This window comes from Pelodiscus sinensis, chromosome 1 (genome assembly GCF_049634645.1).
Source record: "Pelodiscus sinensis isolate JC-2024 chromosome 1, ASM4963464v1, whole genome shotgun sequence".
NCBI lineage: Eukaryota > Metazoa > Chordata > Testudines > Trionychidae > Pelodiscus > Pelodiscus sinensis.
Window position 1 is genome coordinate 115,883,117 of NC_134711.1, and position 25,370 is coordinate 115,908,486.

Consider the following 25,370-nt stretch of genomic DNA (forward strand, 5'->3'; position numbering starts at 1 on the left):
CCCCAGCCCTGAGCCTCCCACCCTCTAGACATCCCCTCCAGGTTTGTATAGGGACATTGCTGGCTGTTCCCCCATGTCAGTGAGCAAGGGGCAAGTGCAGTTTGCCGCATTCTTCACTCTGGCTAGGGAGCGCAGGGGGCAGATGAATTGTACACTTTGCTTTTGCTCCCTGACAGGGACAGGAAGGGGAAGAGCAAGTAGCCCTGGTATGAATTTTCCTTTCATTTTCAAAAAAAAATTAAGGACCTGAAAAACACCGGGGAAATATGTTAGCTCATAGCATGTTGGTAGTTATAAATGGCATGTTATGCATAGTGATGTAAGGATGCAAACTAACTCCAATCTCAAGCATTTTCCGCAGCTAGCTTTCAGTATCTGTTAAGCCTTGAAAATAAATACTCAAAGAAATCAAGAACTTTAATGTCATTCCTAAATATTTTCTCTGTATTCTATGGACTGCTTTGCTTTTTTATATTGAAATATTAATTTCCAAAGCAATATTTTTTTTTAAATTACACAAACAGTATTATGCACTCCACTAAATCAGAATGGCCATTTTCATTGCAACTTCTTCCAGGAAATCAATTTAGCCTAATTATGTAATATTAATTACTGTAATAAAGAAGCATGAGTCAATTAATTTCATTTAAAGGGAAGTTTTCCATTATGTGGTGTCTAATCCTGTATAAAATTCTAAGCTTTAGTCTTAAATACTATGAGAAATAGAGATGAGGGTTTTACCCATGAAAGCTTATGCCCTTAAGGTGTCACAGAGCTCCTCATTGTTTTTGCAGATACAGACTGACAGCTATCTCTCTTAAACTTCAAAACAAGTCATTTTAATTAAGTACAACTATGTTTTGGTATCTTTGTTAATATCTGTCTTGGGAAAGGGAAAAACTAGCTTGGTGGACTGTTAGATTTACTCCCAAAACTATACTAGAGATTTGAGCAAAAAATATTGAAACAAGGAAGTTTTAGCAGTTACAGATGCTCCATCACTGATCATCTCCTATTCAGAGAAAGGGGGAGTGTGTTGAAAGCATGACTATAACAGAGAAGGAAGAAATTTAACTTTGTCTGTTAGGGGTTTGGTGTATTCATCATGAAGCACTAACCTACAAACATCAGGTGTGACCCCTCCCCTGGCCTTGGCCAAATCAACTATAGATAAAAGTAGTTTTAATTACCTGACACAGCTGGTAGAGTAAATGCAGCACATACATTTTGAAAACAGCAGACTAACCTTATAAGTGCCTAAATATAGCTTTATAGCAGATAGCTTTTTTTTTTTTTTTAATCTTGACAAATGCACATTTATGTAGGTTTGCCTGTATGAGGAAGCTTGCATCATATCAACTCCTACTAAATATGCATCTAAGCACGTGAAGTCACTTGCTTATTAAAATCAGCTTTTTTTTCTCTTTTGTCTGGGGGAGAGAGGGGTGGTAGCAGCATAGAAGAGGAGAAAAGAGCAAGGTAAGTTTAATTGAAAAAAATCATTATTTGAAGATTTTCTTTATTGGTATGGACTGTTAAAATAGGCCCATGTAAAGACTTGGTAAGGGAGCAAAGGGTAGTTAAGGTGATCAGAGACACTTTGAAAACCTGCTTTTTTTCATAACCATCCTGTTATGTCCCAAAGCATAATCCAGTATTCCAGTATGATCTGTTACCTGCCTATTGTTTCTGTTTTTTAAAAAAGGACTCCTTACTCCAGTGTTTCCCAATTGGTGCTCTGGGGAATCCTGGGGTTCCGCGGAGCAAAACTAGGGGTTCCGCGAGGAGCCGGCACTCCCCCGCCCCCTCTGAAAGACAGAGAGCCAGCTAGCCAGCAGAGGAATGGGCGGCGAGTTGTGTGGGCTCGTGGTGCCCACGCTCCAGCAATATTTGGAGGAGCAGATCCCAACCCCCCCCCCCCCCCCCCACCCGTGCATCCTCCCACCCCGGCCCCAGAGCATCTCTCCCGGTCTCGTTCCTGCCGTGCACAACCTTCTCTGAGCTCCCCCTTGCTGGCTGCTGCTGCCCTGCGCAGCGTGCTCATACCAGTGGGTGGGTAGACGCCCGGACATGACGTAACGTCACGGCCCGGGATTTGAAACCTGCTGGGTGCTGTGTTGCGCCGCATGGCTGAGTTGCGGGTTCGGAGTCCGGGGACAGAGCACAGACTTCGGCCCCGCAAAGTGGAAGGCAGAAGGTACGGGAGAGGGAGGGAAGGGGCTTGTGCAGAGGGAAAGGAGAAGGGCTGGGAGAGGAAGGTGCTTGTGCAGAGGCGGAGGGGAAGGGGAAGGCACCAAAGGGACAGGGGTGAAGGAGAGACAAATGGCAGGGGACCAAGTGCAGACAATGAGGAAAAAGGCAGGAGGGGAGGTGCCAGTGGGAGGGGGACAGAGTGATGCTGGGAGGGGAGAGGGCAAGGGTATTGGGGGCTAGAGGGAGGAGGGGGAGTGCTGGGAGAAGGCTTGAAAGAAGGGATGGGCATGAGGAAGGCCAGGATGGAGCAAGTCATGTGAGAGGGCACAGGGGCATGAGGAGAATGGGGGCAGAGGGTGGTGAGGGGTGGGCATCAGGGAAAAAGGGGACAGGGGAAGTGAGGGAAGGGGGAGGCACCAGGAGGGTGCAGGGGTAAGAGAAGATTCAGGTGCCAAGGGATTCTGGGGGTGAAGCAGAAGGGCAGACACCTGCAGGGGAGGGACCAGCATCAGAGGAGAGACACAGGGCAGGTCTGTAGAGGGAGGTGTTAGAAGAGGGGATGAGGAGGGGTAGCTCACATGATCAGAGTGGGGCTACTGGAGGAGTGGGCACAAAGAGGAGAGAAGGGCTGGTGGAGGGAGGCAGGTTGCAGGAGAGCTGAGGACAGTGAGAAGAGTAGGAGTCAGGACAGCAGGGGAGGGGGGAGGGGGGAGGGGGGAGGGGCAGTAGGCACCAGGGGACCTGATGGAGCAAGGGGAGGAGACATGGCGGTAGAGGTTTAAAAATATTTATTAATAACTTGGGTGGCACATCCAAACAAGCCACATGAACTCAGTACTGGTGCACAACACAAAATTCATTTTGCTCATGGGAGGAAACTCTTAGACTATGTCTACACTGGTTGTTTCTTGCACAAGAACATCTTGCACGAGTTCTTGTGCAAGAACACATCCACACTGCCATGTGCAAACTGTGCTTTTGCACAAGAGCATTTATGGCAGTGTGGACGCTCTCTTGCCCGAGAAAGTGCCGATGGCCATTTTAGCCATAGGGCTTTCTTGCTCAAGAAATTCATGTTGCCTGTCTACACTGGCCTCTTATGCAAGAATAGTTGCGCAAAAGGGTTTATTCCTGAGTGGGAGCATCGTAGTTCTTGCGCAAGAAGCCCTGATTTCATACATGAGAATGTCAGTGTACTTGCGCAAGAACACATGGCCAGTGTAGACTGGCAGCAAATTTTTGTGCAAGAGCGGCCGCTTTGGTGCAAGATCGTGCCAGTGTAGACACAGCCAAGGGGAGGGAAGAAGGCAGGGGCAGGGAATCAGAGCTGGCTCAGCATGTCTGCATGATTTGGGGGAAGGTGCAGGGAAATTGAGCTCAGTGTGGAGCTCAGAGCTCAGTTTGGCTGCAGGAGGAAGGAGGTGCCAGGAACCAGGGCTAGACTCAAGGGGGGAGAGAGGCAGGGAATCCGTTCTTGGGTCAGTAGTTTTGCGGGGCTTGGGGGAGGTGCAGGGAAATGGAGCTCAGCAGTCCTGTGTGGGAGGCATGCAGGGATCCAGTGCAGGTCTCAGCTGGGCTGAGGTGGATGAGGGAGGGCATACGGAACAGAAGGGCAGCTCAGCTGGGCTGTGAGGGGCTGCAGGGAACTGGTGCTGCACTCCCTTGGATTGTGGGAGATGGTTTTGGGGGAGGTGCAGGGAACCAGTAGGGGTGAGCAGCTCAGTTGGGTTGCAGGGGATAGAGGTGCAAAGAAGCCTAGTGGGGAAGGGGGAAACCAGGAACCCTGAAATGACCTCCCCTGGTCCAAAAATTCCTCATCTGGGACCAGTCAGATCTAGAGGGTGCCAGATCAAGGAGGTCCAACTCCTACCCAAGTCCGCTTCTTGCACCCTACCCCCAATCTGCTCCTGCTCCCTCCCCCTGGTCAGACACCCTACATCCAGCCTGCTTCTGCACCCTACCTACCACCCAGACCTTGACCCCTTGCACCCCCCACCTCCTTCCCAGATCCTGCACCCCATCCCGCTCCTTGGCAGCCCTGCCATCCACTCTAGCACCGCCCTGGCCCCAGCACCTTGCCTCACACCCCAGGACTCAGCACCACCCTGGCTCTGGCCCCAGCACTCTGCCATCCACTCTAGCACCCAGCAGCACCCTGTTCCTTGTCCCAGCACCCTGCCAGTCACCCTACTGCCCAGCAGGACCATGTCCCTGACCACAGCACCCTGCCACCTGCCTGCCCCAGCACCTTGCCCCAGCACCCTGCCACCTGAGCCGGCATCCTTCCACCCAGCGGCACCCTCTTCCCAGCCCCAGCACCCACTAGCACTCTGTTCCCTACCCCCACCAGCGCATTTGGGACCACATTAGTGAGGCTTGGGCCTTGTTTGAGGAGTTTTTGTTTTGTTTTTTGCATCTCACTTGTGTGGCCCCAACTGACTTTTGTGTGGGTCAGTGACCTTTGACTCAAAACAGGTTCCTCACCCCTCTCACATATAAAGACAATGCTAAAACCTTTTGAGTTTGACATAATATTTTATTTTAAAAATGAAGCCTGGCCAACAAGCCCCCAAGTGGGACCAAACCCCCATTTCACTGCAGCATCATAACACTCCTGCACCACCTGACCCCAAATCTGAGCCTATCATACACTGGAACCCTCTGTCCTGAGCCTCTTACATCCCCAAACTCCTGCATCCCACATATTCAGTCTTCTGCCACAACACTCCTGCACCATCCACACATCACAAATCTGTGTCCTGAGCCCATCATACTCACAGCCTCCTTGCCCTGAGTCCCTCACATATCCAGCCCAAACTCCTGCACCCTCACATCCACAAGCCCTGGCTTGCTCAGCACCCCAACCTTCCACCTGAACCCAACACTCCCCAGCCTAGAGCCCCCTCCCCGAGCCAACAGCCCCTTCTCCTGCATCCAAATTCCCTCCCAGAGCTTGTACTTCTCACCCCTTTCCACACCCAAATCCCTCATTCCCACCCCACACCTCACTCTCTCTAGGGTGAGACAGGTATAAGGGCTGGGGATAGCAAGTGATGGAGAGGAGGGGAACAGAGCGGATGAGGCCTCATGGAAAGGAGGTGGGGGGAGGTCTCTGGGAAAGAATGTGATTTTCATGACTTGGTGGGTCTCTTTCTCCTCCCGCCCCCCCCCCTTTTTTTTTTGCTTGACAAACCTAGGGGTTCCTTGAAATTCTGAAAAGCTGAAAAGGGTTCCTTGGCCAAATAAAATTGGGAAACACTGCCTTACTCCAAAGAATTAATGACAAAAATACTGACTCTGGTGTTTGAAGAATGAGGCCCAGTGGTAAAAGTCTGGGTGGCAGGACAAGGTAGTGATGCTTTAAGCTCTGACCCAAGTACCATTAACAGCAAGCTGCACATTATCAGAATTTAATTGCCCTCCATGGGGGTTGAAGACACCAAGTCCATCAATTCCACTGGGCTTCACAGGGTTCGTTTCCCCTGCCTGAAGTTTGTGTGACCTGCTAGACATCCTGAGCGTGGTGCTTCAGTTCAGACCTGCTAAAACTGTTCTTGTTTGGGGAGGAAAATGGTGGTGCGCTCTCTCACCCACTCTTTTAGTTAGTATGGCTAAAAAAGCTGTTGGTCCCAATAGATTGTGCAGGTCTTTATAAATATGGTTTTTCCTCTCATCACTGATTGAATCTAAATTATCATTAAGCATCTGATTAGCATCCACAGAAATGAATGAGGTAGGTCACACTTCTGAGCTATTGTTTCAGGAACTATAGACATGCACTAGCTAGCCTTGAAAAATGACCCAAATATAGGCTACGTCTACACTGCAGGTATGTCAGCAAAGAGTATGCTAATGAGTATGCATTAGCATTTGTTGCGCTGTCATTTGCATATCTCTGCCAATGCTTTTTGCACAGGTTCCTGCACAAAATCAAACATTGTAGATTGGTCCATTTTGCGCAAAAAAAACCCCTTTTGCACAAGATCTCTTATGCCTCAAAAAAGGAGGTATATAGGGTTACCACATGGCCACCACTCCTCCAACACAAGATTACTTGATAGGTCAGGTCTCCTATAGGTTGTGTTTCCTCTCACTATGAACCAGGCAATAAGATGACATCCATCATGGATGGTCAGTGGGAAGGGAATTGATGAGAGAGGGAATTTCCTGTGTGGCTGATTTAAACAAGGCATTTTGTGAGACTCCTACCTGCTAGACAACAGCAAGTCAGATACAATTTGTACTCTTGGGGGAATTCTACATGACTGCATGTGTGTAGAATGCATAGACCCCACAATGTCTTTGATTCCCTGCAGAAAAATGATTTCTGATGGGGAAGTAAATGGAAGCCACAAAAGCAGTTGCGAGTCCCTCTCCAGCAGTGCATGCAGGTCAGTTTGGATAGCTCAGAGCAGCTGGTAACCATAACATCACTTTGGGGGGAGGGGGCGGGGGGGGGTTAGGAATTTTTTTCAGTCTTTCAAAATGTAGTCCATGAACTGTTTGTTACTGACCTTTCTGGAGCTGGCCAGTAGTCAACATAAATTATGAGTTTGAGTCCCCTGCCCGCACTTGCCCTTCAGTTGCCTATGATGTAACATTGAGCACATAGCTGCATAGATCTGTTGACTAGTAATACCTAGAAGTAAAGGGTAAATACTGGCTACATTACTGTGAGAGGGGGTTTGGGGATTTCCTCCAATGCTCTCCAATTCCATTCTCCATCTTTGTGCTGTAGTTTAAAATGTTACCAAAATATTTGAAAGTAGCATGATTATATTGCATTATTTTTTTTAAATGTGTATAATTTTAGTGCACAATGTTTAGTCACAGAATTCCCCCAGGAGTAAATTTGCAAGTTAAAAATAATGACCCAAAAGATGTGAGGCAGACACAATGAAGGCGTGGAGGGGAAGAGTAGGGAAAAAACAATACATCTTAAACTGAAGAAAATATAGGACTTTTAATGGCCAGAACTCAGTAGCTTTATATTGTTATCTATGTTTTACTTATTTTTCCACTACTGTAGCCACTGTTTTTATATAATCAAGCACACAGGGTTAAAATGCACTATTCAGAAATAAAACTATAGCAGTTGTTTCAAGATACAACATTTTGAAGCAAATTAGTAAGCATCCAAAGAAACACAATGCCCAGTTCTGTAACAAAGTGCAAAAAGTCAGTACAATTGTTTCTATGAAAATATTTTCTTTTTTAAGTGCACATGTGCAGGTACAACATCAGTGTGCAAACAGGGACCTACAGGCTACTTACATAAGTTTGTCTACCTTTAATAAAAACAATAATATTTGTACTTATATCTTGGAAATTAAAAACTGCTTGACATTTGAGCTTGCCAGCATAAAAACCTGGCAGTTGTCGTCATCCTGCAGTTACAACAAAACAAAGGCAGACCGGTACTGCTTTTAGGTCTTAAGTCATATGCTACAGTAAACTTCCGATAATCTGGACCTTTAGGACCCAGGGGGTGCCGGATTATTAGATATACCGGACTATCGGAAGGGGATGCTATGAGGGATCTAGGGTGGTGTGGGGGGGATGCCACCCCAGGCCCCTCATAGCCCCCCCCTTCCGATAGTCTGGCTCTGCCCCAGATGTCCCCGATTCAGCCGCTGCTGGTCAGTTTCAACAGCAGCTGAATCAGGAAACGTGCGGCAGAGCAGCTGGGGTGCTGCCGGGTTGGTCCCACAGCGCCAAGGAGCGGTGCTACCGGACCAACCCAGCAGCACCCCAGCTGCTCTGCCCCAGGCATCCCCAAGTCAGCCGCTGCTGAAACTGACCAGCGTCTGACTCTGGGAAGCCTGAGGCAGAACTGCTCTGCCTCGGGCTTCCCAGAGTCAGCCGCTGGTCAGTTTCAGCAGCGGCTGAATCGGGGAAGCCAGGGGCAGGGCAGCTCCAATGGTCCGGCTGCCCGGAGCACTTCCGGGTTCCTGATGGTGTTGGACCAATGGAGTTTTACTGTATATAGAGTTGGGCACCTACTCCATACTCACTTTGATTCTCATCCACCGTGATTTGTTAATGTACAATATTTTAAAAGTTCAATACTAGACTTTCAGGAAGCTTATATGTGGAAAAACCACAAGGATGTATTTATAGTAAAAAGCAAGATTAATGGTCTCAAAAAAATCAATTTTCTATTCCTATATTCTCTTCTACAATGAAATCTCCACCATTATCAGCCTCAGGTCCTATCAATGCTTAACTCGGAACAAAATTTGGAAATCGTTGCTGAATGTATTTCCAGCAATACCGGCTCTATTCAAAAAAATTTTTTTTTTTTAGAACAATGTTTAAACTCACTTTCCAAATTCCAGGGCCACTGTACATACCAACAATGGCTATATGTCAGAAATTATCAATTCCTTACCCATTCAAAATATTTAGCAATACTAGTTGTTGTCCTACCACCACCGTTCTCTGTGATCTAATACATCATTTTTCAGCACTATCTTTGTGTCAGTAATTATTACAGCTTTGACTATCTAGTTTAGCACCACAAAGAACACTTAGCACATGGCTGTTATGGACAAACACTGCCAGAAACATGTGCCAGCACAATGATGTAGTCTTAAACTTTTGTTACCACCCCAATAAAGGGATTAATTTATTTGCGCAAGTTTTGTCTACTAATACATTTCATTGATCTGCATGTTTTTGTGTTTACACACAGCATTACTTTAAGCAGCTGCACAAAAGTTAGCTAGTAAGAAAGCCTTAGGTAAATCTCTGTTTAAGTGCGATAAGAAAAAAAAAATTAGGCCATGGGCTTTTTGTGAAATTTCATCTCCAAATCTGAACTTCACTAGCATTTTAGGAGCTTGGGTCCATCTCTAATGTATATAAAATATATATGCACTTTAAAGCAAAAATTGGTAGTATAGGCAAGGATGAGCCCTATTAACAAGCCGCTGTACAAAACCTAAATTGGCCCACATAGCTCCCTGCCATCAAATATGCATAATTCTAACGAGTGTAGACAAGGCCCTGTATGTTCAGGATTTAGGAATGACAGATAGGATTGTTACACATCAGGACAATTCTCTCTCAGATTGACTAAATGCACACAGCTTTCCTGATAATCCTAAATGTAATAGTAGGGCTGTTGGTACTCTTATATCAACAATTTGTTGGGTACATAATTAAGATAAATAAAGTTAATCAAAGGAACATGTCAATTTCAAGCTCCCAGGGTGTCACTGCTGACCCAAGTGTTAACACTCAGCTAGAGTGCCATCTCAAAGATTTCCTAAAATCATCTTTGAACTTAATTATAAACATTCAGCTTCATCAGTTGTGGATGTTTTTTACAGCTACAACTGATCATTCGAGGAAGGGATGCTATCAATAATAGTTTAATCATGTATTTTTGGTTTTACTTTGTTCTCTCGTAAAATTTGAATCTGAGGGGCCAGATGCCCAGCTAGTGTAAATCAGTATTGTTTCTTTGCCGTGTGGGGGGTTCTTCCAACTTGCACCACCTGAGGATCTTGTCCAAAGGTCTCAATTAATAAATGTTGTTCTTTTCTGTCTACTAACCACCGATTTCCTGGTTTCTTGCATATGACCCAACAAAATCTGCTTTGTTTGCTATCATCATTGTCATCATCACCACCTAGCCTGTTGTCAATAATTATCAGCGGAGTTCTACAAATAGGCATTGTTCAGTGGCTTGTGCTCTGTTTGCTGTTTACAACATCTTGCGAGCATAAATAAAAATATTTGACAAAGTGGTTGATCTAAAAAAAATTAGGATTGAGAGGCCATACTGCAGATTAAATTTCTGTAGGTCTAGAATACATAAAACACTTAACTGAGCGAAAACTGAAAAACATTTCCATAGCTGCTCCATGCATCTTCCATGAAGTACTGATGCACCAATAGACTCCTGCCCACATTCTACCGCAGCACACTGGAGCAGAAGCATGCATGTTCCTGTGAGACTGTAGGCCTAATCATTCTCAGTGATAAGTTTCCCCACTGACTTCAATACGAGCAGGGTGAGGCCCAATATGAGGCATGATGAAGTAGCTCTATAGATTTGTGTTTAAAAGGCAATGATTTATGTTCTTGGTTAGATTCATTCATGAAATCATTGTTTGTACGTTCACCAAAATAATACAACATGAACTAAACCAAAAACATGCTTGAACAAGGGCAAGCAAGTGTTTTGGTTTTTCTTTAAATAAGATACTTTTGAAAACCCCACAGGGAGTTGGATGCCTTACTCCTGCTGACTTTCAGTAGGAGTCGGACACTAAGCTTTATTACACACTTTAGAAAATACAACCTTTAGCCAATGTATTCTTTTCTAACATTTAAACAAATCCAGAAAGGGTAATTCTTCCATATGAACAAGCAGGAGGAATTTAAGAAAATATGACCCCAGTTTCTAAGAGATGATATAATATATGTGTTGTCATGTGAATATATACTGTCTAGTTTGCTTCTTCCTTCCTATCATTAAAAGCAATGTAGCTAGAGGAAATAACAAGGATGCTTTATGTTTATATGCATTTGTAAGATTATTACTACAGTATACTGTACTATCCGACACTATGTGCTTTGTAACGTAAGAGGGTTAAAAAAAGCTATATATATTGAAACAGTCTGCATCTGTGACATCACAGCCATATCACAAGATACTGATTATTTTGGTAATAAGCAGTCAGTGGATAAACAAAGGGTTAACACCATGCTGCCAGATTTTTGTCTGCTTGCATGTTCAGAAATTGCATTAAGATTTTGCCCAATCTTTTTAAGGAACAACTAACACAAATGCTTTGCATTTAAAAGAAGCAATTAATAAAATACAAATTACATTTCTGCACCAAGTTCTCATAGAGAAGCAGAGACAGCAGGATCCTAGATACACTTTTCATTGTAAAATTCAGACAAGGACTACCAGCCGGTCATCATCATCATCCTCCTCCTCCTCCTCCTCAACCTTACTCTTCTTTGCTTTAAAGCTGTTCTCACGATGACGCCTTTTATGTTCTTTTGCCTTCTTTGCAGCAGCGTTTTGGACTGTCTTAGAAATGTCGTCTTGTACATTTCCACCAGTCCCTTCAGAATTAGAAGCCTGAGAAGATTTGACCTGTGGATCATAAACAAAACTCAGTTAAGACCATGACCCTCTTTCAATACATAGAGAACGTAGTATAATGATCAAGTTTTATTACGAGTGAAGTACAGATGAGTTCTTGTTATGGCCATTGCTTTGCTCCTTTGCAACAGCACCTATGAGAAGTTCCTGTGATATGCCAAATTTCTTCAAAAAGGTAATGCACACAGGACAGCATTAACAGTATATTACAGTACCTGCTATATTCAGGAGAATGATACAGCTGAACCTATAATAGATATTACTGGCTTTAAAGGGATATGACAAATACATATGATGTAGCAATGACGCATTCTATTAAGCTATGTAAAATTCCCGAGATTTTCCTGTTAATGACAAAGCCAACATGCAACCAATTGCAGCCTCACTAGAGCTGATCAAGGGTCTGATCTGATAAATTCTTGCTCACATGGCACAGTTCTTACATGAGCAAAATCTGGCAGGATCGAAACCTATTTCAACTTTGTCGAAATAGCTATAAAATGTAAGTGGTCCCTAATTTTATTTAAGTATCACAATTTTGTTAATCTGTATTTTAATTGGGGATAGACAAGCAACTTGAAATGTCATTTGTAGACTGATTCAGTTACACTTAATAATGACAGCAACAATTCTTCTAAATAAATCTATTAATTGATTCAAGTTCTTGTTACATGATATGATGTGAATTCTTATAAAATTGATAGCATTGCTAGGGATTTGCACAAGTTTAACAGGAAAGAATATGTTGCTATAGCTATATAGCTTTTGACTTATTGTCAAAAGGGTTTCAGCTATAAATCAACACTTCCATAATGCCCAATGTGAAACCTGTAACTTATGAGAGCTGTAAGAGACACTCCATAGCGACAACAGTGGTTTAATATTTATATTACCTGGAATTCAAAGAATGATATTCTTGCTGCAATATGCTTCTAAATGCATAGATTACACACGTTAATTCCACTGTATTACACACAGTGAGAACGAGTAAATCTGTTCAGGTGAAGTGTAGAGAATGACATTTCTGACTTTTTTTTGTTTAAATCAGTACAAGACTTTCTCCCTCCTCTGCACCCTCTTACGTTTTGCATCTTCAGACGTGCAGTTGGAAAAATAAGACACTATTGCAGAAGGCTTAAAATTAACATATTTCAGGTAGAGAGGGAGTACACTGAAGAAAACATTCTTGGTTCTCCGCACAGTAAACAGGCACTGACCAACTGTGGTAAATACTAACAGAAGAAAAATAATAAGTAATGTCCCTCTGTCTCTGTCTAAATATATATATATACACACAGAGATAGAGACAGATAGAGAGATACACACAAATATACACACACACACACACACACACACACACACACACACACACACACACACACACAAATACCTTTTTGTTTGATCTCCCTTGTATGGTGATAATATGTGCCTCATTTTTCAGCAGATCAGCTTTGGGTCCTATTTTCAAGTAGGCTATTGTAGCATACGCTGTGAAACTGAAGTCTTCTCTGCAAAAGTTAAGCCACCGTCAGATTAAAAACTCAGAGCAGTAAAGTGGGCAGAATAGATATGAGAGGAAAATGTGGAGACATTTGGGAACTGATATGAACAGATGCCCCACTAATGGCTTGACCTTGTTGCATCTATGCAAGCAAATAATAATTGAATTAAAATGGGAGTTGGCAGGACTGACTCTTATGATTGGCACTTTATTTCACTTTGCTGACTTTTCAGTGCTTCTTATTCATCTAGTGGGATACAAATGATATGATACCCGGATGCGAAGGAAGGGGGGGGAGAGGATAATATTTTGAGCCGGTCACCTTCCTGGCCACTAAGGCTCCTAAAGGTCAACCATGTAAATCCTTTGTCATTTGTTCATGACAGAAAGGATGTCAGAGTCCCATATATTTAGAGATCCTTATGTTGAAAAGAAAGCAGCAGACATACAAGGAATAACAAGTTACAAAATTAAATCAGTGTCATTTTCGCTGTGTTTTTTTAAAATCTCATGTGACAGTAAACCCCTAATGCTGCGAAAGGTTCTGCAGAGGTAGCTTTCTTCACTTATCTCATCTCACTGAAACTAATGCCATGCTCACAAATCCTCAGTGACACTTGAAGGATTGGGGACCATCATTAAAACATTTAGCATTTTTTAAAAGCAGCAGTGTTTTTAAACTACAAAACCAAAATCGTATTATGTTAAGCAACATTTTCATTATTAAATTTTTCAAGTTTTTGGTCTTAAAAATGACACACAGATTGTTTTCCAAGAGTAAATAGAAAAATAATACTCTGTGTAAACTTTTCATAGCCAGACTAGAAGCTTCTGAAATGAACAAATTGCTAACACATCCACTACTATGATATTATACCAAGACACCACTGTTGCACAGAAAGTAATTACTAGATTTCAAAGGTAAGAAATGAATGATCACACTTACTTCAGATACTGCTGCAGAAGGAAATGGGCAATAATCCTTTCCAGTTCATCACGGGGGAGTGCTGGAGGAACAACATCAGCCACTCTTAACTTTGACACACCTTTGCCCAGCCAAGCATCAATTAATTTCAGTGGAGTGAGTTTTTCACTCATGTTATCTGCTTGTTCTAGTATTTTTATTAGATCCCTGCAGTATCCAGTTACATCCATTCTCTCTGCCACTACAAGGAAAAGAAGAGTAGTAGTTTGAAAAGAAGCATACCGAGCCAGATGCATGTTACTTTTTAATAAAATATAAACAAACAATTCTATACTACTGTAATATTTTGAAATCAGATGTTTGTGATGGACAATACCTGCTAAAGTCACATTTATTCTCATAATTCACTCCAATCTTGCCAAGACTTTCCTAAATGCTCAATTTCGCACACTGAGGATACATCTACACTGCAGGCTTTTTGTGCAAGAATGGTTGTTCTTGCACAAAAACTTGAGGAGCGTCTACACTGCACACGCATTCTCGGGCAAGTAAATTTACAGTAACGCGCCGGAACAGAAAAAACAGCAAGCAAATGGTCTGGTAGCACTTTATAGACTAACAAAACATGGAGATGGTATCATGAGCTTTCTGAAGAAGTGGGCTGTGCCCACGAAAGCTCATGATACCAACTACATGTTTTGTTAGTCTATAAAGTGCTACCAGGCCATTTGCTTGCTGTTTTTTCTGTAACAGACTAACTCAGCGACCCCCTGAAGGGTTGGAACAGAGGGCTTCTCACGCAAGAGTTATTTCTTTCCCCACGAGGAATAAGCCCTCTTGCGCAAGAGCTCTTTCACAAGAAGGCAGTGTGGATGGGCAACAGGGGTTTCTTGCACAAGAAACCCCGATGGCTAAAATGGCTATCAGAGATTTCTTGTGCAAGAGAGCATCCACACTGCCAGGGACGCTCTTGCGCAAAAGCACATGGCAGCGTGGATGCATTCTTGCACGAGATCTTTTGCACAAGAACTCTTGTGCAAAACAGTTCTTGCACAAGAAGTCTGCAGTGTAGACATAGCTTGAATAGTCAATAATTTCAATGGCATTACTCAAAGCATAAAAAAGCATGTGCTCGAGTCTTTGCAGGCTCAAGCTGGTTATACTACAGCAGTTCTTAGAATTCTAGACCATTAGAACAACACTGACATTTAGTGTTACGTGGAACCCATAAGGGGAGAGGCAATTTCTTGATTTAGTCCTAAGTGGAGCACAAGATCTGATTCAAGAGGTAAATGTAACTGGACCACTTTGAAATAGTGATCATAATGTAATAAATTTAACATCCCTGTGGTGGGAAAAACGCCTTAGCAAACTAACACTGTAGCATTTAATTTCAGAAAGGGGAACTGAACAAAAATGAGGAAGATAGTTAAACAGAAATTAAAAGGTACAGTGGCAAAAGTAAAATATCTGCAAGCTGCATGGAAACTTTTCAAAGACACCAAAATAGAGGCCCAACTTAAATGTAAACCCTAAATTAAAAAACACAGTTAGAGAACCAAAAAGGGCCACCGTGGCTTAACAACCAAGTAAACGAACCAATGGCAGATAAAAAGACATCTTTTAAAAAGTGGAAGTCAAATCCTAATAAGGAAAATAGAAAGGAGCATCAACTTTGTTAAATGAAGTGTAAAAATATAAGAAGAAAAGCCAAAAATGAGCCTGAAGAACAGCTAGCCAAAAACTCAAAAAGTAACAGCAAAATGTTTTTTTAAGTACATCTGTCAGCCAACGGTCAGGGCAGTGAGTGGTGTGTGTGTGTGCTATACACCCGAGACTTCAACTGCTGAGACCGGGGTCCCCCACAGCGGGCAACCTGGAGGAGGTTGACGAGTGCCCCAATAAGTTTGCAGGGAGAGCTTATTACACTTCAGATTTTAGCTGCTAGAATCTGTGATTCCTTCGCAGCGGGCAGCCTGGGGGAGGCTGAGAAGTGCCCCAAAGGATCTGCCACCTGGGAGTGACACAAATCCAAACGCCCAAGCTCTCCCTATATCTGTCCCTTAAGACCGGATGAACTTCTTTTAAATTGTGCCTGGTTCTGTTACAGCAACTGAAGGAGTCAGGTTAAAGCTTAAACAGTTACAGGTTTATTGAGGAAGCTTATAAATCATATGGTTGCAATGGCTATTGTTCTATTTCTTAACTGCTAGCAAAATATAGGTCTTAAAAATGGTTACAAAGAAGATAAAGATAGGAAAAACAGAAATAATAGTACCAAGTAACAGCTCAACCTTTAAAGAGCTCTTAGTCTGTGTACACTTAAGACAGAGGACCACATCCAGGTACAATTTTTACCCCCTTCTGTGCCTCTCGACTCCAGCGTGTCAGGCCAGGGCCGGTCCCTCAATTCCTAGGAAAGACGAAAATACGAGGTGGGCGTCCCCATAGAACCTCGGGAGGTCAAACACCTAACCCGACCAGCAGGTAGAGGGTAGATTGACACTCAAAAGTGAGTGTGCTGCTGTACCCACTTTTATACCCAGGGGGTCACGTATTTCTCTTTCTTATCTGTGATGCCAAATGGTGCTGGTCTGTCTTTTGTGAGACCAGTTCTTACAAGGGAGTTGTGAACTTAATTTACACTTGTAAGAGAGATAACTAAATTGGAAGTACTGGGCATTCTTTTCTCAGTGGGAAATTCCTCTTCCAGGGACTGTGTGTTTGTATCAACATGGGTGCCAGCCGGGTACTTCTTGCAGCCTCGAGGCCAGCTTATTGCCTTAATCGTTCTCTCCTCATATCTACGTTTTCAGCTTCTCAGGATCAGATGAGCTAGCATAGACTATGCTGATTTTATTGCTCCTTCTCTGTCCTGTATGCTTCAGGAAGGCAAATAAGATGGATGATATGGGGGGGCGGGGTGTCTGTCTGGCTACAACATCAGAAGCAGGAAGATGGCTAAACAACAAGTGGGGCCCTTGGACAATCAAAATGCTAAAGGAGCATTCAAAGATGATAAAGTCATTGCAGAGAAGCTAAACGAATTCTTTGCTTCAGTCTTCACGGCTGAGGATATTGGGGAGGTTCCCAAACTTGAGCCATTCTTTTTAGGTGACAAATCCGAGGAATTGTCCCGGATTGAGGTGTCATTAGAGGAGGTTTTGGAACAAATTGATAAACTTAACAAGTCACTGGGACCAGATAGCATTCACCCAAGAGTTCTGAAAGAACTCGAATGGCAAATTGTGGAACTATTAACTGTGGTTTGTAACCTATGCTTTAAATCAGCTTCCATACCTAATGACTGGAAGATAGCTAACGTGACACCAATATTTAAAAAGGGCTCTAGAGGTGATCCTGGCAATTACAGAACAGTGAGTCTAACGTCAGTGCCAACCAAATTAGTTGAAACTATAGTAAAGAATAAAATTGTGAAACACATATATGAACATAATTTGTTGGGGGAAAGTCAGCATGGTTTCTGTAAAGGGAAATCATGCCTTACTAGTCTGCTAGAGGTCTTTGAGAGCGTCAACAAATGTGGAGAAGGGGGATCCAGTGGGTATAGTGTACTTAGATTTCCAGAAAGCCTTTGACAAGGTCCCTCTCCAAAGGCTCTTAAGCAATGTAAGTTATCATGGGATAAGAGGAAAAGTCCTTTCATGGACTGATATCTGGTTAAAAATCAGAAAACAAAGGGTAGGAATAAATGGTAAGTTTTCCGAATGGAGAGAGGTAACTAGTGGGGTCCCTCAAGGGTCTGTCCTGGGACCAATCCTATTCAACTTATTTATAAATGATCTAGAGAAAGGGGTAAACTGTGAGGTGGCAACATTTGCAGATGATACCAAACTGCTCAAGACAGTGAAGACCAAAGCAGACTGAAGAGCTTCAAAAAGATCTCACCAAACTAAGTGATTGGGCAACAAAATGGTAAGTGAAATTTAATGTTGATAAATGTAAAGTAATGCACATTTGAAAAAATAATCTAACTATACGTACAATATGATGGGGACTAATTTAGCTACAACTACTCGAGAGAGAGAGCTCTTGGAGTCATTGTGGATAGTTCTCTGAAAACATCCACTCAGTGGGCAGTAGTAGTCAAAAAGGCAAATAGAATGTTAGGAATCATTAAAAAAAGGGATAGAGAATAACACGAAAAATATCTTAATGCCTCTACATAAAACCATGGTATGCCCAAATCTTGTATACTACATATAGATGTGGTTGCCTCATCTCAAAAAAGATATATTGGCATTGAAAAAGGTTCAAAAAAGGGCAACTAAAATGATTAGGGGTTTGGAATGGGTCCCGTGTGAAGAGAGATTAAAAAGACTTGGACTTTTCATCTTAGAAAAGAGGAGACTAAGAGGGGATATAATAGAGGTCCATAAAATCATGACTGGTGTGGAAAAAGTGAATAAGGAAAGGTTATGTACTTATTCCCACAATATAAGAACTAGGGGTCACCAAATGAAATTAATGGGCAGCAGGTTTTAAACAAACACAAGGAAGTTTTTCTTCACATAGTGCACAGTCAACCTGTGGAACACCTTGCCAGAGGGTGTTGTGAAGACTAGGACTTTAACAGGTTCAAAAAAGAGCTAGAGAGATTTTCATGGAGGTAAGGTCCATAAATAGCTATTAGCCAGGATGGGTAGTAATGGTGTCCCTATTCCAGGGGTGGGCAATCATTTCTGGCCGGGAAGGGGCCAGAACCAGAAGGGGCGGGGGCCAGGAGGCTTCTGGGCTTCCCCTTCCCCAGACCATGATTGATCTGGGGATGCGAGAGCCTCTTTGCCCCTCCTTCCCACTAGGCACCCATAACCAGGGCGGGAAGAGGCTTCGTATGCTCCCCCACCCCCAGGCCAATCAGGGCTTGGGGGCAGGGGAGCGCATGATGGCTCCTCTAGCCCCGCGAGCAGCTCATGGTGTTTCAAAGCACCACATGTTCCTGGCAGGGCAGGAGGAAGCTTTGCGCACTCCCCTGCCCCCAGGCCCTAATTGGCCTGGGGTGGGGGAGCAGCAGGGCCTCCGCGGGCCAGATGAACCTGCTTGGCAGGCCAAATCCAGCCCTTTTGCTCACCTCTGCCCTAGCCTCTGGAGGTGCATGACAGGGGAGGAATCACATGAGGATTACCTGGTTGTGTTCCCTCCCCCTGGGGCATCTGGTATTGGCCGCTGTCAGCAGACAGGATACTGGGCTGGATGGACCATTGGTCTGCATTCTTATGTTCTTATTTCAAATAATGAACCTGATACACCCAGACAGCTTTTTTTTTTTTTTTTTTTTTTATATAAAGGAGTTCATATTAGATGGTCATGAACAAATTTCTTAATGTAGGGTAAATAAGCAATTTAAATCTCATTTGTACACGTGACGTGACTTTAGTGTTTTTGTTATTTGCTGCATTTTTCTGACTCAAAAGCTAGCTAAAACATTATTTGCTACTGGATTCCTTTTTTTCCCCAGTAATATTTATTATGAAACATTTACGGAGCAAAATAAAGTTACAAAGAGCTTTGCAAAATATCTACCAGACATTTCTTACCTCAATGAGTTTATAGACTAGAAAAATTACTCACTTTTTATTTTAAATTGTAAAGTTTGACAAATTTATTCCACTGGGAAAATGGGTAAAAATGTCAATGAGACAGATGGTAACAGCATCCCATGTGGGTCACTGAAATAAATATCTTCTGCATGACAATTTGCACTGACTACCTAATGTCAGTATGGTAAGTTTCCCCACAAGCATGACTGTCAGAAGACTGAACGTAAAATAGCAAATCAGAAAAGTCTTCCTTCAAAAAGTTTCACTAACCAGTTCTTATTAGACAGATCCAATCCAAAACCCAGGATCTGAACATCCCCAAACTAGGCCTACGTTCAGTTCCAGGTCTGATCTAATACTTCATTACTTGCAAAAATAAAATCTGGATAGCTATCTATTGTGATGGGGTCAAGCTAGATGGTTACAGGAAAGTAACAGAAAGCAGGTATATCAGACTCAGGTTAAACAAGTTCCTGTTTCTTTGATAACCACACAAAGTCTTGACAAGGTTAATTAAGACACCTAGAATCAATCAAGAACCTACTAGTACCAGCTGAAACAGTTTGGCTCCAGATGTCCCAGTCAAACCTATCAAAGGCCACCTAGGTTAAAAGCCTCCCCCCTTTAGTCAGTTTAGTGACAAACCAGAAGTGGTGGGAGTAGTATGCACTGAAGAAGAGCAGGAACTGTAGCGATACTATCAAGTTCCAGGAAGGAGCTCTGCAAGAACAGAGGTAAGGGGCAGGGAAGAGACCTGCCCAGGGGCCAGCCCCTTGGAGCCCCAGAAGTCAGAAGGAGATAAACCCCTGCTAAAGAAGGAAAGAACAGAATTTAAACATCTGGTCTGTTGGCTCCCAGAGACTAAGATTTTTTTTTCTTCTTTCTTCCCACTGCTATACCAAAAATGAGTGGCTCAGTCAGACTATGGCTTGTCCCTGAAACGAAGAGGTTAGACTGAGAACTGCAGAGTGCCACTAATGTGAGCAACAGGACCAGGAGTTGCTATTTTCCTGAGATGGGGAGACAGAATACTCTATCACTAACGAGAAGCGCAGGACCCATTCTGTGAAATTAGGAGTGTCCACATCCTATACAGAATATATATAAGCAAATGACAAGAAGATTATGTCAAACAAGTCATTTGAACATCTTCATAGGTCTCTCTTTCTCTAAGCCTGTTATTAAAAAGTACACGTGGAAGAAAGTAACCTAGTAATCAGAGCTGTGGAATCAGGATTCCTTTACTTTTCTCCAAGCTCTGATATTACACAGGTCTGTTGCAATGTTTAGATCACTCCAAAATCTTTGTATGACGGGTACTATATAAACGCCAGGACTGCTGTGTTTGGATTCTCCCCTTGAGTATTCACTGTAGGAATGTCAATGTGTAGTCGACTACGTGATTAACCAATAAACTTATCTTGGTGACTACCCACACTCTCCCCCCCCCCATGCCTCTGTATCGGAGGCAGGGGGGGAGGAGGGAGCTGGAGCTGACTTTAGGCAGGCTCCGCACGAGCACTGGATCCAACTGCCCCCTCCACTCCCATGCTGCTGCCTTCTCTATCAGAGGCAGCAGTGCAGAGGATGATGGGAGCAGGCTGGAGCCGATGTGTGTGCGGAGCCTACTTTCAAGCTCCTCTGACTCCCTGCTTCCCCCTTTGCTGCCTCCTACAGAGGCAGCGAAGCGGGGGGAAGGAGCAGGCAGGAGCCAGTGCTAGGGGCCGGCTTAGAGAGGCAGCAGCACGAGGGTGCTGGCTTTTATCAGATGCAGCAGCACAGGAGGATGGGGGCAGGGAGGCAGCCTCGGTCTGCATTGGCCCATGGAAGCAATGCCTGTCCATGGGGGGGTCCGAACTCCCCGCGGACAGAAGCTGCTCTGGCATCCCACAAAGCAGCCTCTGACCATGGTCAGTAGGGCTCACTGCAGACAGAGGCTAATCCTTAGCAGCAGCCCCTGTCTGTGGGTGGTCCGAGCTACCCGCAGACAAGTCTGCTGCCACGGACCGGCCTTTATCCATGGGGAGCTTGGACCACTGCGGACGGGGTTGAGGCCACCCCGCACTGCTGCCCTGGGGTGGCGCAGGGTGGCAGGCAGATGGTGTATGTGGGGAACTGGTTTTTAAACTGGACCCCTTTGCGGACCAGTTCCCACCTGCCACCCTGTGCTGCTGCCTCTGATACAGGGAGTGGGACCAGGAGCACACTGGCTGCCAGCCCCACCTTTGGGGACTACTGAATAGTCATGTAAGTGCCAAGATTTCATGCAGTTACACAACTAATCAATTACACATTATCTAACATCCCTAACTCATTGTACACTCAAGTTACAAAAAGCCAGCACTAATGCTGCCTGTCACATTAGTTCTGCCCCCTTGTGTACATGTATGATGATTACACCTGCAGATTTATCATGAAACTTTTTTTAAAACATCAGAATTGTTATAGTTCATTTAGGACAAGTCACAGGTTCAGCGATTGCACCACAATTTCTGATTCAAAAATGCCTTGACAAAAGAAATTCAACTATCCTGATTCAAAATTAGTGTTCCAGGGTCTTTCTTGTCCTCCATTGCCTCTTTACCCCACCAAAAAGCACAGAGCAGTTACAGCAGCTCCCTCTACTCTGGCACTGCAATGCTAATCCTGAGAATAGGAAAGCCTGCCCTACACTCACTTTAGGCACTGGCAGGGCTGAGCTTATCTTGCCATGCCAGACTTTATGATCTGGCACTTAGGGTGTGTCTAGACTACCTAGTTTTGTCGACAAAACTATACCAGCGTCTACACTACCGCTGAGTTCTGTCGAAATAACGTCGATAGAACTCAGCAGTTTTGTCGACGCTGGTAAACCTCATTTTACGAGGCATAACACCTTCTGTCGACAGAAGGTGTTATTGCCTGTAACGTTGCGTCCAGACTACGGAGTTCTGTCGACAAAGCAGCTTGCTTTGTCGACAGAACTCAATGTGTCTGGACGCTCTTTGTCGACGGAAGTTTTGTCGACAGTATCTGTCGACAAAACTTCCGTCGACAAAACGCGGTAGTCTAGACGTACCCTTAGGGTCACAACACTGCTCAGGTTTGGTCCTTCTGGCCCTCACTCATGATGGAGAGGCAGCTATGTAAAATCTGAGTGAACAGCGTTGCAACCCTGTGTAACACGTTGCAATACTATACACTCAGATTTAGCTCAGCCATCCCTGCTCCACTCGTGACAGAGGAGCAGCAAAGCCAAATATGAGTGGTACTGCAACCTCATGTGCCAGGCAACAACATGCAGACCCACAGGATAGGAACTGCCACTGAAGAGTGAGTGCAGCCAGACTTGCTCTCCTACATCTCTCCTCCCCTCAGACCAGGCCAGCAGGATGACCCACCAAGAACCTTTCCACAAGGTAGTCATAGACAAACAGAAGCCACGGTATCCAATAATCTTTCCACCGTTATGATAAGTCTGTAGTCTCGGGGGGACGGAGGGAGTGGATGTCACACCCACTTTGATAGCAGAGGAGTCTTTCGTTCCATTCCAGGCTCTGAAAAATAGTGTGCTCCAGTGGACACAGATTCTTCTGCCTGTTGCTCCTTCTGTCCCATCCCCTCAATATGCCTCTCACACACACCTGGCTCTCAGTCCCATTCTCCCTACCTACCACTGTCCCAGTCTGCACTTCTTAGACTTGCCACCCTACAACCTCATCTCCCAGTTAGTTCCAAATATTTCAATTCCCAGTCTGTCTTCCTCTACCACCACCAGGCTCCATACCCCAATCAACTCCTTACCCTCACCCCCAATTTTCCTCTTATCCCCATGGCATTTCAATTAAAAACCTTTTCCTCCATACGGCCTGGGAACCAGCAACAGCACTGAAAGCACAGCCTAGACAGCTTCCCTGCTCTAAATTCCACAGTCTGGTCCAATCCCAGTTCAGAGCAGTAATTACAGGGCAAGTCCTGAGCACCCACAACCTTAGACTAGAGCATGCTCAACTGCTATGTGAGGGTGGCACATGTGAAGTTTGATCAGACCTAGGAGGTCTAGGGATTGGAACATGCCCAGTGTGAATGGAATATTCTGAGATTTTGGCTACTGAATTCCACGCAGTCTTCACCAAGCATGTGTGAATTTTTTTTTCAAATACATAAGACAAATTTGGGAAGATTTGCACACAGGGACAGCAAAAAGGCACATCTGACACAAAAGCTAACCCTGGCCAAATTTCTTCAAGTGCCTGCTACAAAAGTATGAGGGCACTAGAGTTCTCACAGAAAAGGACACCAGAATATAATTTTAACAGACAAAACATTTTCCCTTAGTCTTATTCTTAAGAACAGTAGTATTGTTTCAACTGAAAATGTAATAATTCAGCCTAAGAAAGATACCCAGCAGCATTGAAAATTTCAGCCCAAATGGTTAAAGTTAAGCAAATTTATAAGCAAAGGAAAACAGGGTCTTGCAACATGAAGTATTGAGCAACCTTAATAAACAGGCAGTGCTTCTAGCTTGCCTATATTATTGACCTATTAGTTGAATTCCTCTTTCATAAGATTTTAAACACTTTGTCTAGACTGGACATTTCTTTGACATAGATAATAACCCTATCATCTGCTTTCAGATTAAAGCATCAGTTTACTTACAAAACTTGTCTCTACAGCAGTTATCACACATTTTGTTGCAATCTGCAGAATCCCACATTTCATCAAAATGCTGAGCAATCAATACACGGCGACACCTGAGTACAGAAATATATTTATAGATGAGAAGAATTAAGGGAGATTGTAAAATACAGATGCACACACATATTACATTAAATGAATGTACAGAGAAAGCCACTGATCCTACCTTCTCTCAAAAAAGAATAAAGGAGTCACTCAAGAAGTACATAACTGATGGAAGGAAATACTGTTTTACACAACATATGAATGTTATTTACTACTATGACTATTGTTGATTGAACAGCTTAAAAAGGATTAGTTACATGAAAATGAAGACCATCTGCAATTTCAGTGAGAAGGATGACGATGACAAGAACTACTGATTCTAATCCTTCAGAATATCGTTTGACAAAGGAAAGCTTTGGCCTAATCTAACCAATCTCCTGCTACATTTCCTAAACTGGCTAACAATGCTGCCGAGGACAGATGTTTTACCTTATTCTGAAGCATATCTGATTAAATAGACAATTCTGTATTAATTTATCTAAAGCAAAAAAAAAAAAAAAAAAGCAAAATGTTCCAATACACACAGATTGAAAGGGGTTGTGTTACTACTGCAACACAACTACTACTACTTCTTTGTGTATCTTTTAAATAGTGAGACACAGAGAGACGTAAATTAACACTCATCTGTTTCAAATGGAAAATTACATTTTATATGAGCTTCGGATATACAAATCCTGTCTCATAGAATGTTCTTTACTAAATTATCTACGAATATGGAAGAAAAAATTCAAAAGTTATTAAAAAAATAAAGAATCAGGAAGCCAGAGTTACTTACTTGTTCATGTTGTGGCAATAGGATACCATATCATAGAGTTTCTGTTGCCCTACATTCTCCATCACTACCATGGTGCTGATTCTAAATATGTCTCCAAACCCATAAAATAAAATGCAATCCGCTTTCTGGTCATCTCGACCTACAATAAATTTGAAACACCTTTTAGACTTTTCAGAAGTTAGGAAGAAAGTTTTATGAACGTGCCACTGTGACACAAGAACTAATTAATGGCAACCAGCAAGGAGATGCAGAGGATTTACAGGAACCTCTGAATTCTCTACATACATTCTGGGTCAAAGAACATACAGTGAGATCGCTGCTCATCATTACCGTTGTGAAATGAACCCAAATACCATGTAAGGAGTATACATGTATAAATGCCTTACAAAGTATCTGCATTCATTTCACAATAGTAATGATGAGCAGCATGACAATGGCTTTCACATACAGGCTTTTAAGAGCATATTTTTCAGTATCAAGGAATTAGTCTCCAGCAAAGCTAAAAAACAGACTGGAGACTTGTACATAAACTATTACTCCAGTCACAGTAGAGCTCCTTTCAACAG

General features: G+C 43.3%; 1 protein-coding gene across 5 annotated transcripts in view; it reads right to left on the reverse strand.

The window, feature by feature from the left end:
- Nucleotides 1-7,137: 7,137 nt before the first annotated feature.
- The window catches only part of RECQL (RecQ like helicase), a 43,122-nt gene continuing 24,889 nt past the window's right edge, over nt 7,138-25,370 (reverse strand). For all 5 annotated transcript variants that reach the window (XM_075898057.1, XM_075898041.1, XM_006121277.4 and 2 more), the window contains exons 11-15: nt 24,805-24,943; nt 23,946-24,040; nt 13,768-13,987; nt 12,711-12,828; nt 7,138-11,311 (exon numbers count right to left, since the gene is read on the reverse strand). In XM_075898057.1, coding sequence (XP_075754172.1) covers nt 11,105-11,311; nt 12,711-12,828; nt 13,768-13,987; nt 23,946-24,040; nt 24,805-24,943 — 779 coding nt within the window. In that variant the 3' untranslated portion in view covers nt 7,138-11,104. The remainder of the gene's footprint in view (nt 11,312-12,710; nt 12,829-13,767; nt 13,988-23,945; nt 24,041-24,804; nt 24,944-25,370) is intronic.